Raw genomic sequence first — 12,483 nt, 5'->3', positions numbered from 1 at the left:
ACTTAGATTAGCCTCTTGATTTTTCGTGTGGAAAATGAGACGGGCCATTCAGAGAATGTGTGAAGCCTGTGGATTCAGGATAATTAGCTAAAGTCCTAATAGTCTGCTTGTTAGCTGTGTGAAAATGAGAAAGTCCCTGCAGCACTGACACAGACTGCCCAGGGTTAGCATGACTCCACAAGTTACCGCACAGTCCCCGGAGAACTAGTCTCACTTCAGACACCTGCCACAAGCTCAGGGTCCCCAGGCCATGTACCCTTCTGACCAAATAGTAAGGTCAGGTGTTCTCACCACTCCTTAGGGTTCAAGAGCTTGCTAGCATAACTCACAGAATTCAAGAAAGCCCTGTACGGTTGACCCCTGCACAACACAAGGGTTAGGGGTGCTGACCCCCTGCATAGTTCAAAATCCACGAATGACTTTTGACTCCTCAATAACTACTAATAGCCTGCTGTTGACTGGAAGCTTTATTGGTAACATAAACAGTTGACTAACACACACTTTGTATCTTATATGTATTATACGCTGTGTTCTTAAAATGAAGTGAGAGATAAAATGTTTTTTAGAAAATCAAAAGGAAGAGAAAAATTTAAAAATCCACATTTAGGTGGACTGTGCAGTTCACACCGGTTGCTCAAGGGCCACCCGTACTTACAATTATTGTTTTACTCTAAAGAATAGCAATCAGGATCAGTCAAATGAAGACCTGCATTGGAGAAGTCTGAGAGGGTCCCAAATGCAAAGCTGCTGTGTCCTCAAGAGGCATCTCCCTCCCAGCACATCGATCTATAATTACCAACCGGGGAAACTCATTTGATCCTTGGTATCCAGTTTTTTTTGAGGTTTCATTACATAGGCAAGGCTGAATCACCGGCCACGTAACTGTACTCCATCTCCAGGCCCCTCTGTTCCCTGCAGGTTAGGCTGACATCACGTGGCTCAAGGCCCCAAGCCTTCTAATTACACATGTTGATCTTTCTGGGACCAACCCCTACCCTGAATCATCCTGTTAGCATGAACTCAGGTGTGGTTCATGGGGCCTTCCACAAATAACAAAGACACTCCTATTATTTGGGAAATTCCAAGGTTTAGAAGTTCCCTGCCAGGAACCGGGACAAAGAGCAGCCTGAATTCTGCATTATACAACAACAGCGTCCTCTAATCTTCCCCAAGCACCCCAAGGGAGCCACAGTTTCTGTTTGTGTATCAGGGAAGTCCTGCAGTAGGAGAGGTCGAGAAAAGGGATATACTGCCTCCTGGATGGGTGTTCAATAGGTGACTTTGAGAAATTCTCATTGGAAGGTAAATACCTTCACTTGCCTCAATGATAGGTAAATGACTATTTTATTCATGTGCTCATCAGGGAGCCATAAAACCAGAAAGAGCACTAGGCATTTTAATAGAATTTAATATAGAGAATTGTTTACACACCCTTTGGAGAACCGAAAAAGCGAAAAGGGAACACAGGGACAGCAGGAGGTCTCAACAAATCCCAGGGCTGGGACAACAGAGGAGATGGGGTTTTCAGAAACTAGAAGCTCATAGGAGGGGCACCACCCTGCCAGTGTTGTTGCCTCAGGGGCTCTGAGGAGTTCAGATCTGTGCGAAAGGGCTGCATCTGGCTAGAGCGGGCCCTCTCTGCCAGTGCTAATTGGCTCATTCTGGGAGCGGAACCTACTGCTGCTGTCAGGATGAAAGGCCTTCACCGCTTTGCCTGCTGTGAATAGCAAACAACTAGCCTGCTCTTCTCTCCTCCTGCCTTCCATCGCCCTCTACCCCAAGTGGTGGAGCCCAGGCAGGGAGTTGGGGCAGGGGAGGGGGGTACAGAAGAGAATTATAATTTACAGTGTCCTAATCCCAGCTCCATAAAGCATACAGGCTGATTTTGGAGTAGATGAGATAATTGCTTAATAATAGCCACAGATGGGCACATTGTAGGTTTTTAAAATATTTGGTTTTCTCAGTTCAATCAGATTTACACGTAAAAAAATCGTCAGAACCAGTGGCTGTATTCCAAGATGCCTTGTTACTTCCTAGTGTTTCTTAGAAGAGTTACTGCTCCATGAGTTGACCCACCCCTTGGTGGCTTCCTGGGATCCAGCATCTACATACAAACAACCCTAAGACGTAAGCTCCATGAAGCCAGGAATTTTGTCTGGCTTTGTTCACTTGCTGCAGTAGCTCCAGTGCCCAGAATAGTAGGGGATAAATTCAAGTATGCATTGAATTAATAGCCTCAAGATTGAGATTGTCATCTTAAGAGCCAAGTGAAAGTTCTAGCATTTAGCACTGTCGTTTTGCAAATATGACCTGTGATAATAGTTCGGTTATCAGCAGCCTTGATATCTGTGTGAGGTAAGCTCTCTAAGGCTATAGGAATGGGCCGGCACCTAGGTTACTTTGATTAATAGGGATTAATGATAATTAAGAAGCAAAAGAAGGAAATAGTCCCAGCCATGTGTAGCCAAGCTTTACAGAAATTCAGGACACAGCACTACCCTAGGGGTTCACTTGTCCTGTCGCTCCCTCAGCATCAGGCATCCATTGCTCACTATGCTGATCTATCTTTCTTTCTTTCTTTCTTTCTTTCTTTCTTTCTTTCTTTCTTTCTTTCTTTCTTTCTTTCTTTCTTCTTTCTTTTCTTTCTTTCTTTCTTTCTTTCTTTCTTAGATTTTATTTATTCATGAGAGACACAGAGAGAGGCAGAGACACAGGCAGAGGGAGGAGCAGGCTCCTGGGGGACTTGATCCCATGACTCCAGTATCAGGACCCGAGCTAAAGGCAGATACTCAACCACTGAGCCATCCAGGCGCCCCAATGCTGATGTTTCTGTTACAGTGACTCCTTTTTTTCCCTTTCTGCTTCTACTGTTCTTGACAGCACCAAGTAACTTCTCCCACAAGGTATTTGTCTACTCAGCCTTTTATTTGCCCCCATGGTTTATGGCTATTCTTGGCTTCTGTTTTGTGCCTTATTCCTTGGATTCTTACTCCTTTGTTACTGTACTGTCTTTGTCTCTTTTCTGTATGGTTCACTCCCTAAGAGAAGATTCAATGAGCTCAGGAAGACATCATCTAATAGATATTATTTTGGGTGACATTCTCCTACTAGGTCACCTCTTAGGCTGCTGGCTACCTATAGTCAGATGCCAATGCAGTGGGAGTCAGCTACAGCAAGGGTGGTGGTGTCATATAACGTGAAATGGTGGCCCATGTATACAAAATCCATCAAAGTTGGCTACCATCTTGGCTTTTATAAAAGGACCAGGTGTCTTGTGTAGCTTGTCTAGTACAATGACACTATAGAGTCTAAATAGCTGATTTCTAAACTGTTTCTAGTATTTAAAAAAAATTTTCTAATTAGAATGGATAGATAAAATATCACAACTGTTAGATAAAACGATGCCTATTAAGTGTTGTTATTACTTAAATAATTTGTATAAAAATGGATTATGCTTCTTTGAGTGGCTTCAAAAAATTACAGATTTTGTAAAAAAAAAAAAGACTAAAATCATGCTGGAAGAGTTTCTATTTCAACACAATTCTTGCTATTAAATAATCTCATACCTTCTACAATTGTCTTATGTTGATTTAAAAGGACATTTATATGACATAGAGTTTTATTTTTTTTTAAGATTTTATTTATTTATTTGAGAGAGAAAGAGCATGAGAAGGGGAGAGAGGTCAAGGGAGAAGGAGAAGCAGACTCCTTACTGAGTAGGGAGCCTGATTCAGGGCTCATTCCCAGGATTCTGGAAACATGACCCGAGCCTAAGACAGAAGCTCAACCGACTGAGCCACCCAGGTGCCCCTGACCGTTAGAGTTCTTGAGAATGTTGCAGGCAGAGTTCAAAGAGCTGCCTGGTGTCAGCTACATCTAGGCATATAGTGGCTGTCAGTGAATCACTACCTCATGGATGGAGCAAAAAGAGATTTAAAATCAATGGACATTGCACGATACAGTCTATGCAAGAGAGGCTACAACTAGTTAGTACTAAAATGTGTGAACACACAATTGGCATTTGTCATGGGAAATAGTATATTTTAGGGTACCTTTCTCATTTTTGAGAGGTATCACATAATACTATCTGGCTGTATACATCACAATTAAATTTAGGTTCCATAAAACAGACAGTGGCTCAGATAAGATAAAAATGTATTTCTCCCAGATGTAGAAGAAGTCAGAGACCGGCAATTCTAGGTCTGACATAGTAGCTCCCCAACACTTTCAGACTCAATGCCCCTTCTTGCTTCCTTCCATGCTGCTGCTAAGACCTAGTGCTTGTCTTCAAATCCAAGGTGGTTGCCTGAGCTCTAAGAGTCAGTCTACCGACCAGGCAGTAGGATGGAGGAGGGACATGGCTGTCCCTTATGGAGAGTTCCCGGCAATGTCACGTGTGCTTGCCTACCTCTCGTTGCCAAGAACATAATTGTGGAGCTGTACCTAGCTAAGCGGGAAGCTGAGAATGCAGTCTTAAGTTGTGGGCATTATGTCTTGCTCAAGGACAGTGTTCTGTTACTGTGGAAGAAGGACATAGTAATGAGAAGGCAAACCAGCAGCTTGCCCACCCTGGCTTTTCCATGACACGTACTTTAGTGCCATTGTCAGATAAAGTGGACCATGATTTCATTCAAAATGCCAGTTCTTTCTGTTCTTCTGCATCTACCACAACACACACGACAGTAAGAGTTATGAGAAGAATGTATCCATATCAGAAAAGCACCAGGAGGGTAAAAACAGAAGCAAGATTTATTTTATCAGGTACTCATTCTTTGCCAATGTTGACATTTACGCTTTTCTCTGTTTTGTAATAATGTTTTCCAGTTTGTCAAGGCTTAATTTATTCTTATTTGGTTTCAGTATATAAGAAGAGTCTTGGAGATGATATTAGTTCTGAAACATCTGGTGATTTCCGGAAAGCTCTTTTGACTTTGGCAGATGTAAGTTTTAATTTTTTTATTACCTAGCTGCCTGATAAGCTGTGTGCTTGATAAAAAAATTTTTAAGGAGTTTAAAAATAACCAAACAGAGACAATGAGATTGCAATTTTCCTCGTGAAATAATTTGTTCATTTTACATTTTCATTTCTGGACTCCAAAGAATATATATTTCTTTTGTCAGCATTTATATTAGGTAGGAAACTTGATATGGAAAAATTATCTTCAGAAATGAGTGTATCAGTCTCTGGATTAAAAAAAAAAAAACAAGAGCTGCAAAAATAAAAATAAACAAAAAATGACTTGTTGCAACTTTATCTTTGCTACCTTTGGAAGAATTGCTAAACCGTTTGTCAGTATATGACCACATGAGGCCACATCTAGCTCTCCCTTCTCAGGAGGTTCATGACTTTATAATAAAAGTGATAAGGTCAAGGTTGAGGTATAACCACAGATGTGTATAAGAGAGGCAGTAATTTAAGCCACATTTCACTGTCTTCTTTCAGCTGATTTACACAACTCTTAATGTGTGAGAAAATCCCAACAATGGCCGCGGCCTGAAGCTAGAAATAGTACTTGTCAACGTGAGGCATTATGCCACAAGAAAACAATTTATCATAATATGGTTTTCATTATTTTAAATAGTAAAAACCTTAGAGATTGAGCCCAGAAACTCAAATTTATGAGGCATTGCGGCAAGCAAACACTCTCAGAGGTTTATGTGCATAAGTGTACACCCATTTGCACGCGCACACAAGCACACAACACCCATAGGAGGCAGCAGAGAGTAGGGCTTCAGGGCAGGTGGTTAGAATCCAATGGACCTGAACTCTCAGGCTCCTCTGCTACCTACTAGCTTTGTTTGAACAAACGACTTTAAGCCTTAAAACCTTTGTTTTCACATCTGTAAAATTAAAATAAGAGTACCAACCTCAGGGGGTTTTGTGTAGATTGAGGGTGTGGGTGCAAACAGTACTTCGCACATAAAACGTGATTATTAGTAGTAGTAGCAGTGGGTCGGCATTTTTCTTACTGGAGCAGGCTGCACAATGGAACAGAACAGAGGCAGTCTACCCTTAGAAACGACAGACACCCACCATTTGCTTCAACGTGGATGGACCTGGAGGGTATTATGCTGAGTGAAGGAAGTCAATCGGAGAAGGACAAACATTATATGTTCTCATTCATTTGGGGAATATAAAAACTAGTGAAAGGGAATAAGGGGGAAAGGAGAAAAAATGAGTGGGAAATATCAGAAAGGGAGACAGAACATGAAGACTCCTAACTCTGGGAAACGAACTAGGGGTGGTGGAAGGGGAGGTGGGTGGGGGGTTGGGGTGACTGGGTGATGGGTACTGAAGGGGGCACTTGACGGGATGAACACTGGGTGTTATGCTATATGTTGGCAAATCGAACTCCAATAAAAAATATATACAGAAAGAAAAAGGCGATCTAACAGCAGAATGGCGGCAGCTCTGAAAAGGAAAAGAAATCTTGTGGAAACCAGACAGGCATACAAGGAGCTAATGTTTGAAAATGGGAATAAATGCATTTAAAACATATTAGAGCCAAACATTTCGTTCACCAAAAATTTCCAAAAAAATTCAGGCAATTCCCTTTTCCTATCTCTCATCTTTCTACGATGTGCTGAGGGTCTGTGCACAAGCACAGATGCACACTTTGTTCCTGAGGCCTCCACATTCGAGTTGGTGGCAACCTTCGAGGGCTCTGTTTTTTAATAAACTTTATTTTTAAGAGCATAACAATCTTTTATTTTTAGATTTCCAGAAAAGTGGGGCAGAAAGTACGTTATTGCATATTATCATTGGTGAACGAAAACTGATACATTCTTGTTAACTAGAGTCCATATAGGTACATTTAGGTTTCACTCATGGGTTTGGACAAATGTATAATATCATGTATCCTCCGTTACAGTATCACAGAGAGTAGTTTTACTGCCCTAAAATTCCTGGCCTCCAACTCTTCATCCTTCTCTTTCTTTAAAACCCCTGGCAATCACTGATCTTTTTACCATCTCTATTTTTTTACCTTTTCCAGAATGTCATATGGTGGGAATCACAGAGCAGGGTGCCTCTTCAGATTGGCTTCTTACATTTATTAATATGCTAAGTGTCTTTCATGGCTTGATAGCTCTTTTTCTTTTATCACTGAATACTATTCCATTGCGTGGATATACGACGGTGTGTTTCACCCGTTGAAGGCATCTTGGTCTTTTCCAAGCTTTGGCAATTAGGAGTAAAAACTGCTAACGTTCATGTACGAGTTTTTGTGTGGACTTAAGTTTTCAGCTCACTTGGGTGAATATCAAGGAGCACAGTCGCTGGATTATAGTTAAAGAATGGTTGGTTTTGTAAGAAGTGGTCAAACTGTCTTCCAAAGTGGCTTTATCAATTTGCATTCCTGCTCGAAAGGAGTGACAGTTCCAGTTGTTCCAAATTCTTCCTGGCATTTGGTATTGTCAGGGTTTTGGATTTTAACCAGTCTAATAGGTATGTAGTGGTATTTTCTTGTTTGTTTATTTAATTTTCGGTTCCGTAATGACATATTATATTGAGCATCTTTTCATGTGCTTTCTTGCCAACTGTATATCTGATGCCTGTGCAGATCTCTTGCTTGTTTTATAATTAGGTTTTCGTTGCTTAAGTAAGTGTTAAGAGCTCCTAATATATTTTGGATATAAGTCCTGCATCCGATGTGTGTTTGTAAATATTTTTTCCCAGTCTGTGGCTTGTCTGTTCATTCCCTTAAGGTCTTTGAGTTTTCAGAGGAAGAGATTCATGTGATTTGTTACAAACTTCGTGGCTGGTGTACTCAGAGCCAGAACAGGAGCCCTGAGTGCCTGATTCCTCTGTGCTTCTTGGCCTCCACTGGAGAAAAACGTCTAAAATGTCCTGCTGATTGAAATACTGAGCATTAGAATCTTCTGTCTTTAAAAGGGATTGCCTAAATAAATAAATAAATAAATAAATAAATAATAAATAAAATAAAATAAAATAAAATAAAATAAAATAAAATAAAATAAATAAAAGGGATTGCCTTTGTCTTCATCTTCCCTGTTTAGGGCAGAAGAGATGAAAGTCTGAAAGTGGATGAGCATCTGGCCAAAAAGGATGCCCAGGTCAGTAATAGAGCAAAGAAAACAACCCTGTAACCAGTCTCCCGTTTGACTGCCTTTTCATTGGTGAGGCACCAACAGAGGCTGTCCTCTCATGTCCCCTCTGGAGGTGCAGCCTGAAGGCTGGGCATCACCCACCCCTAGTTTTCTGTCTCCCCCAGTGGTGTTTCTTCTGGCTCCACCTCCCTGACTCTCAGATTCCTAGTCTGCTAATAGTGAAGGCCTTGGGTGAGAGATGATCTCGCTAACCTCTACCACCAAGTAAACTTCCCATTCTTCTTGGTCCGACACCCTCCTACTGAGAGAACAGAGGGAGGGAGAGATTGTGTCCATAATAACATTCTAAGTCTTCCTTCTTGTCTGATAGATTCTCTATAATGCTGGGGAGAACAGATGGGGCACAGATGAAGATAAGTTCACTGAGATCCTGTGTTTAAGGAGCTATCCTCACCTGAAACTGAGTATGCGCTCACATTACAATCCTTTTTACTTCATGTTGTATTTGCAAATGTTTGGGGATTTAATATGCAAAATTCTGGAAAATGAAGTTAAAAATTGCAAAGGCTCTTCCGTTTGTATGTATAAACAATTCCGGAGAATACATGGGGAGCTGTGTTCCAACTCAAGGCAGAAGTGACCCTCCTCTTGTCTTTCCTGAAGGCTGAATGCATTACCTAGTGAGTGACAGGTGACAGATGGAAGAGGGACAACAGGGAGAAGAAATGGGGGAGCCCTCTGGGGTAAAAGCAGAGAGGAATAATTTCCAGTGATACAGAGGAGCCTGAAGGCAATGCTTCCAATCCACCTCTTCCCTAGTTAGTCGCTTTCCAGAAAAAACAGGTTATCTGTTAATGTGTTTACAAGGATTAACATTCAGCTCTTTCTGATGTGATGATAAATGGGGAAAGGCGGCATAGTTCTTTCGGGCAGACCAACTATTACACGGAACTGCCAAGCACCCACCTCCTGACACTCATGTATCTCCCTGAACCTTTCTGGAAACAACAGCACCCAGAAGCCCAGAACTCTGCTTGCTATGAACAGCTGACTTGGCTTCCAGGTGCTGGTTGAGCGAGCTACCATAGTGCATGACTAGGCTTATGCTGAGTTGATGGAAAAATGAGGAAACATAAGGATATTACTATGACATTTTAGTTCTGAGATTGCCCTTCCTTAATTGTGGCATTAAAGTTTCACTTATTTTATAAAATAATGGTAATAGTATATTTTAGTTGCTTTATTAGCATCTTTATTTGAAAATAAAAACCAAACAATCCTAGATTTCTCTCCAAAGTCTTTTTCAAAATTTCCTCAGGAAAAATTTACTTGGCTTTCAAAAAAAAAAGAAAAAAGAAAAAAAAATTTACTTGGCTTTCAAAGTATGTCTGTGTACTTAGTGACATATAGATTTTGCTTTTTGGCAAAAACTGATCAAGACATTTGAATGCCTTCTGGTGAGTGAGTAGGCCATGCTGCCTTAGGAAATGATTTACTCTGCAGAAAGAAATCTTCATAATTAAGATTTCTTCAGCAGATAAAGCATATTTGACTAACAACCACACTATTATTATAGCAGCACACCAGGTGCTGCTATAATTTAAAAGCAGCCCACCTGGGCAGCCCAGGCGGCTCAGCGGTTTAGCGCCGCCTTCAGCCCAGGGTGTGATCCTGGAGATCCGGGTTCGAGTCCCACGTCAGGCACCCTGCATGGAACCTGCTTCTCCCTCTGCCTGTGTCTCTGCCTCTCTCTCTCTCTCTGTGTCTCTCATGAATAAATAAATAAAATCTCTTTTTAAAAAGTAGCCCACCTTATTAGATAAGTTATTTTTCATTTAACTTTTCAGGCTATTTTAAATTCTATCAGCCTGGGAAGGGGGAGGAGAGAAGAGAGAAAGAAATCATTGAAGAAAATGGCCTATGGAATTTCGGTTTTATTGTAGATGATATTTTAAAAAAGAGGCAAAACTTCCATGCTCAAATTTTGATGGTTTGAAAAGGAGTTTTTGAGTTTGACACTTAACAACTTGCATATCAAATAAAAAACTGGAATATATTCAATTGTGGTCAGATGGGATGCTTTAAATATTTTTGTGGTGCCGCTTTGTAGCATTTGATGAATACAGAAATATTAGCCAGAAGGACATTGAGGACAGCATCAAAGGAGAATTGTCTGGGCATTTTGAAGACCTACTGCTGGCAATAGGTAAGCCCTCAAGTGCTTATAAACCGAGTTACTTTGCACTTGTTTTCAACCAATGTGAAGATTCAGTCCTTCCTATAAGAATCCTGACTGATCCATCTTTATGCTCCCACAGTGCACAAAATATGTTCAACAAATATGTTAAATGAATGCATGAAGAAGTTATCTTTTTAGGTTTTACTTTGCCTTTTAACTTTGTATTAGTTTATCACCATGCTTGGATTGTAAACTCCTTGAGAGATGAAAATATTACATTTCTGTTGGCATTTTTATTAAGGCTTGTTGAAAACTGAATAATCTCATAATTTACTAAATTTAGTAATTTACCATATTTGGTTAGTTTTGGAAGATATCAGTAGCTCCCAAAGCTGAGCCCAGGTCAGAACCATAGGTCTCCTCCCTCTTGGCCAAGCTAACTGGGTGTAGTGCACAGAAAATCAGTCACAGACCCAAGCTGGTCCTGGAGACATATGGGTTAACAAGCAGGCACAAACACCGTTATGTAAGCGGATTGGTCTTTGGGCCCAAGTTATTTATCAGCAGTCGAAGACGCTAGAAATGGAGCAATGGTACACCCTAGGGAGTTATCAATGTAAGTGTAGGTGTTGGTGTGTCTGGGTTCTGGAGATGAGTGAGCTGCTGTGGGAGCTTCTTTGGCAGGTAATTATATTTTCCCCATGACTAAAGATAATGACTGTGCTAAAGGTCTGTGCAAAAATGATGTGATAAGCCTTTGAAATTCAGGTGAAGCATTCACCTCTCCATTCTAAATAAAAGCCAGTAGTGATGGGGGGGGGGTGGAGTGGGATGGTTACTCAAATAATCTTTTTAAAAAACATACTACCGTAGATTAACTCAATTTCTATTAAGTGAAATTGAACATATTACTTTGCTTTTTATAACAGTTCATTGTGCCAGAAACATGCCTGCCTTTTTGGCTGCAAGACTGCATCAAGCTTTAAAGGTAGGTCTGGAAATTTCATATCCATTCTCAGTCTCCCTCAAGGAGAATATAAAAAGAAGTTGCATAATATTGATGGAATTTCATGTCCTTTTCCTCCTCGGAGGAGTACTCGTTTGTCTCGTAGGTTGATAGTATCCTAATCATTCTAGAGATAGTAAAGAGAGTAGTCAGTAAAACTTGTTCTAGAACAGCAAACCTCAAACCTGACTCATTAGGTCTGGTGGCCTCTCCAGCTGCTTTTCTTAAAAAAAAAAAAAAAAAAAAAAATGGAGTCAGTAGCCTTTTCTATAGAAATCCTGCACTTTCATGTCTGTTACTGCTGCTAGACGGTGAGGTCTGTGAGTACAGGGGATTTTCTGGCTTTCAGGCCCTTGCCCAGAGCCTGGCACATGAGAAAATGCTTTCTTCAGTCTCTTGACTGGACATTTCCTATAGAGATCCACATGTGCCTTCAAAGTGACATCCAAAGTGAACGCTTCCTGTCCCTCACCTCACCACCCACCAAGGCTGCTCTCTGTCCCGTGTTCACTCACTTCAGTGGGGAGCCCCGACAGGAGCTAGCCTTGCCCGACTCTCTGAAGTTCTACTATTCCTGCTAATCCTTACCCTTTGTGCCTCAGCCACCTTGGCCTTCTTTCTGTCCTTGACCATGCCAAGTGTCTTCCCACATCATTGTCTTTGTGTTTGTTGCCCTCTCTGCCTGGAATGTACCTCCTCCAGGTCTACCTGTGGCTCATCTCTTCTGAGAAAGGTCTTTCCTGACTAAACAGGCTGATTGGCTTTCTTTTGGTCACAACCCATTTCATATTTCTTATTAATAACGTGTTAACTTTCTTTACTGTCCATCTCTATCCGTTAAAACGTCAATTCCATGCAAATAGAGATGAATCTGTGCTCTTCACTACCATATACACAGTGCATGGAAGCATGTCTGGCAGGTAGTAGATTCCTTCATCTGGTTGATTACTTCAGCCCGAGGCAGACCTTTCCCAATCCTTGATCTATTTTAGGCCCTCCTAACGCACACCCCCATAGTACCCAAGATTTCCTGTATGTTGGATTATGTGGCATATTCTTTACAAAGTTGGAAGCCTAGCAGGGATATCTCATTTCTGTTTTCAGCATTTGGCATGGTGATGGCACAGAATAAGCACTCAATAAATATTTCTTGACTATATGAATGATGAAGTTTGATGACAAATGAGTGAAGAAGAGTCACTGTGGTTGAATATTTTGTGCACCATTA

General features: G+C 41.0%; 1 protein-coding gene across 4 annotated transcripts in view; it reads left to right on the top strand.

Moving 5' to 3' along the window:
* ANXA3 (annexin A3) overlaps positions 1-12,483 on the top strand; it is a 43,504-nt gene that overhangs the window by 22,983 nt on the left and 8,038 nt on the right. For all 4 annotated transcript variants that reach the window (XM_038582340.1, XM_038582338.1, XM_038582339.1 and 1 more), the window contains 5 exons: positions 4,861-4,940; positions 8,020-8,076; positions 8,441-8,534; positions 10,181-10,276; positions 11,179-11,237. In XM_038582340.1, coding sequence (XP_038438268.1) covers positions 4,861-4,940; positions 8,020-8,076; positions 8,441-8,534; positions 10,181-10,276; positions 11,179-11,237 — 386 coding nt within the window. The remainder of the gene's footprint in view (positions 1-4,860; positions 4,941-8,019; positions 8,077-8,440; positions 8,535-10,180; positions 10,277-11,178; positions 11,238-12,483) is intronic.

Source organism: Canis lupus, chromosome 32 (assembly GCF_011100685.1).
Source record: "Canis lupus familiaris isolate Mischka breed German Shepherd chromosome 32, alternate assembly UU_Cfam_GSD_1.0, whole genome shotgun sequence".
Classification (NCBI taxonomy): Eukaryota; Metazoa; Chordata; class Mammalia; order Carnivora; family Canidae; genus Canis; species Canis lupus.
This window is presented reverse-complemented; position numbering and strand designations above follow the sequence as displayed.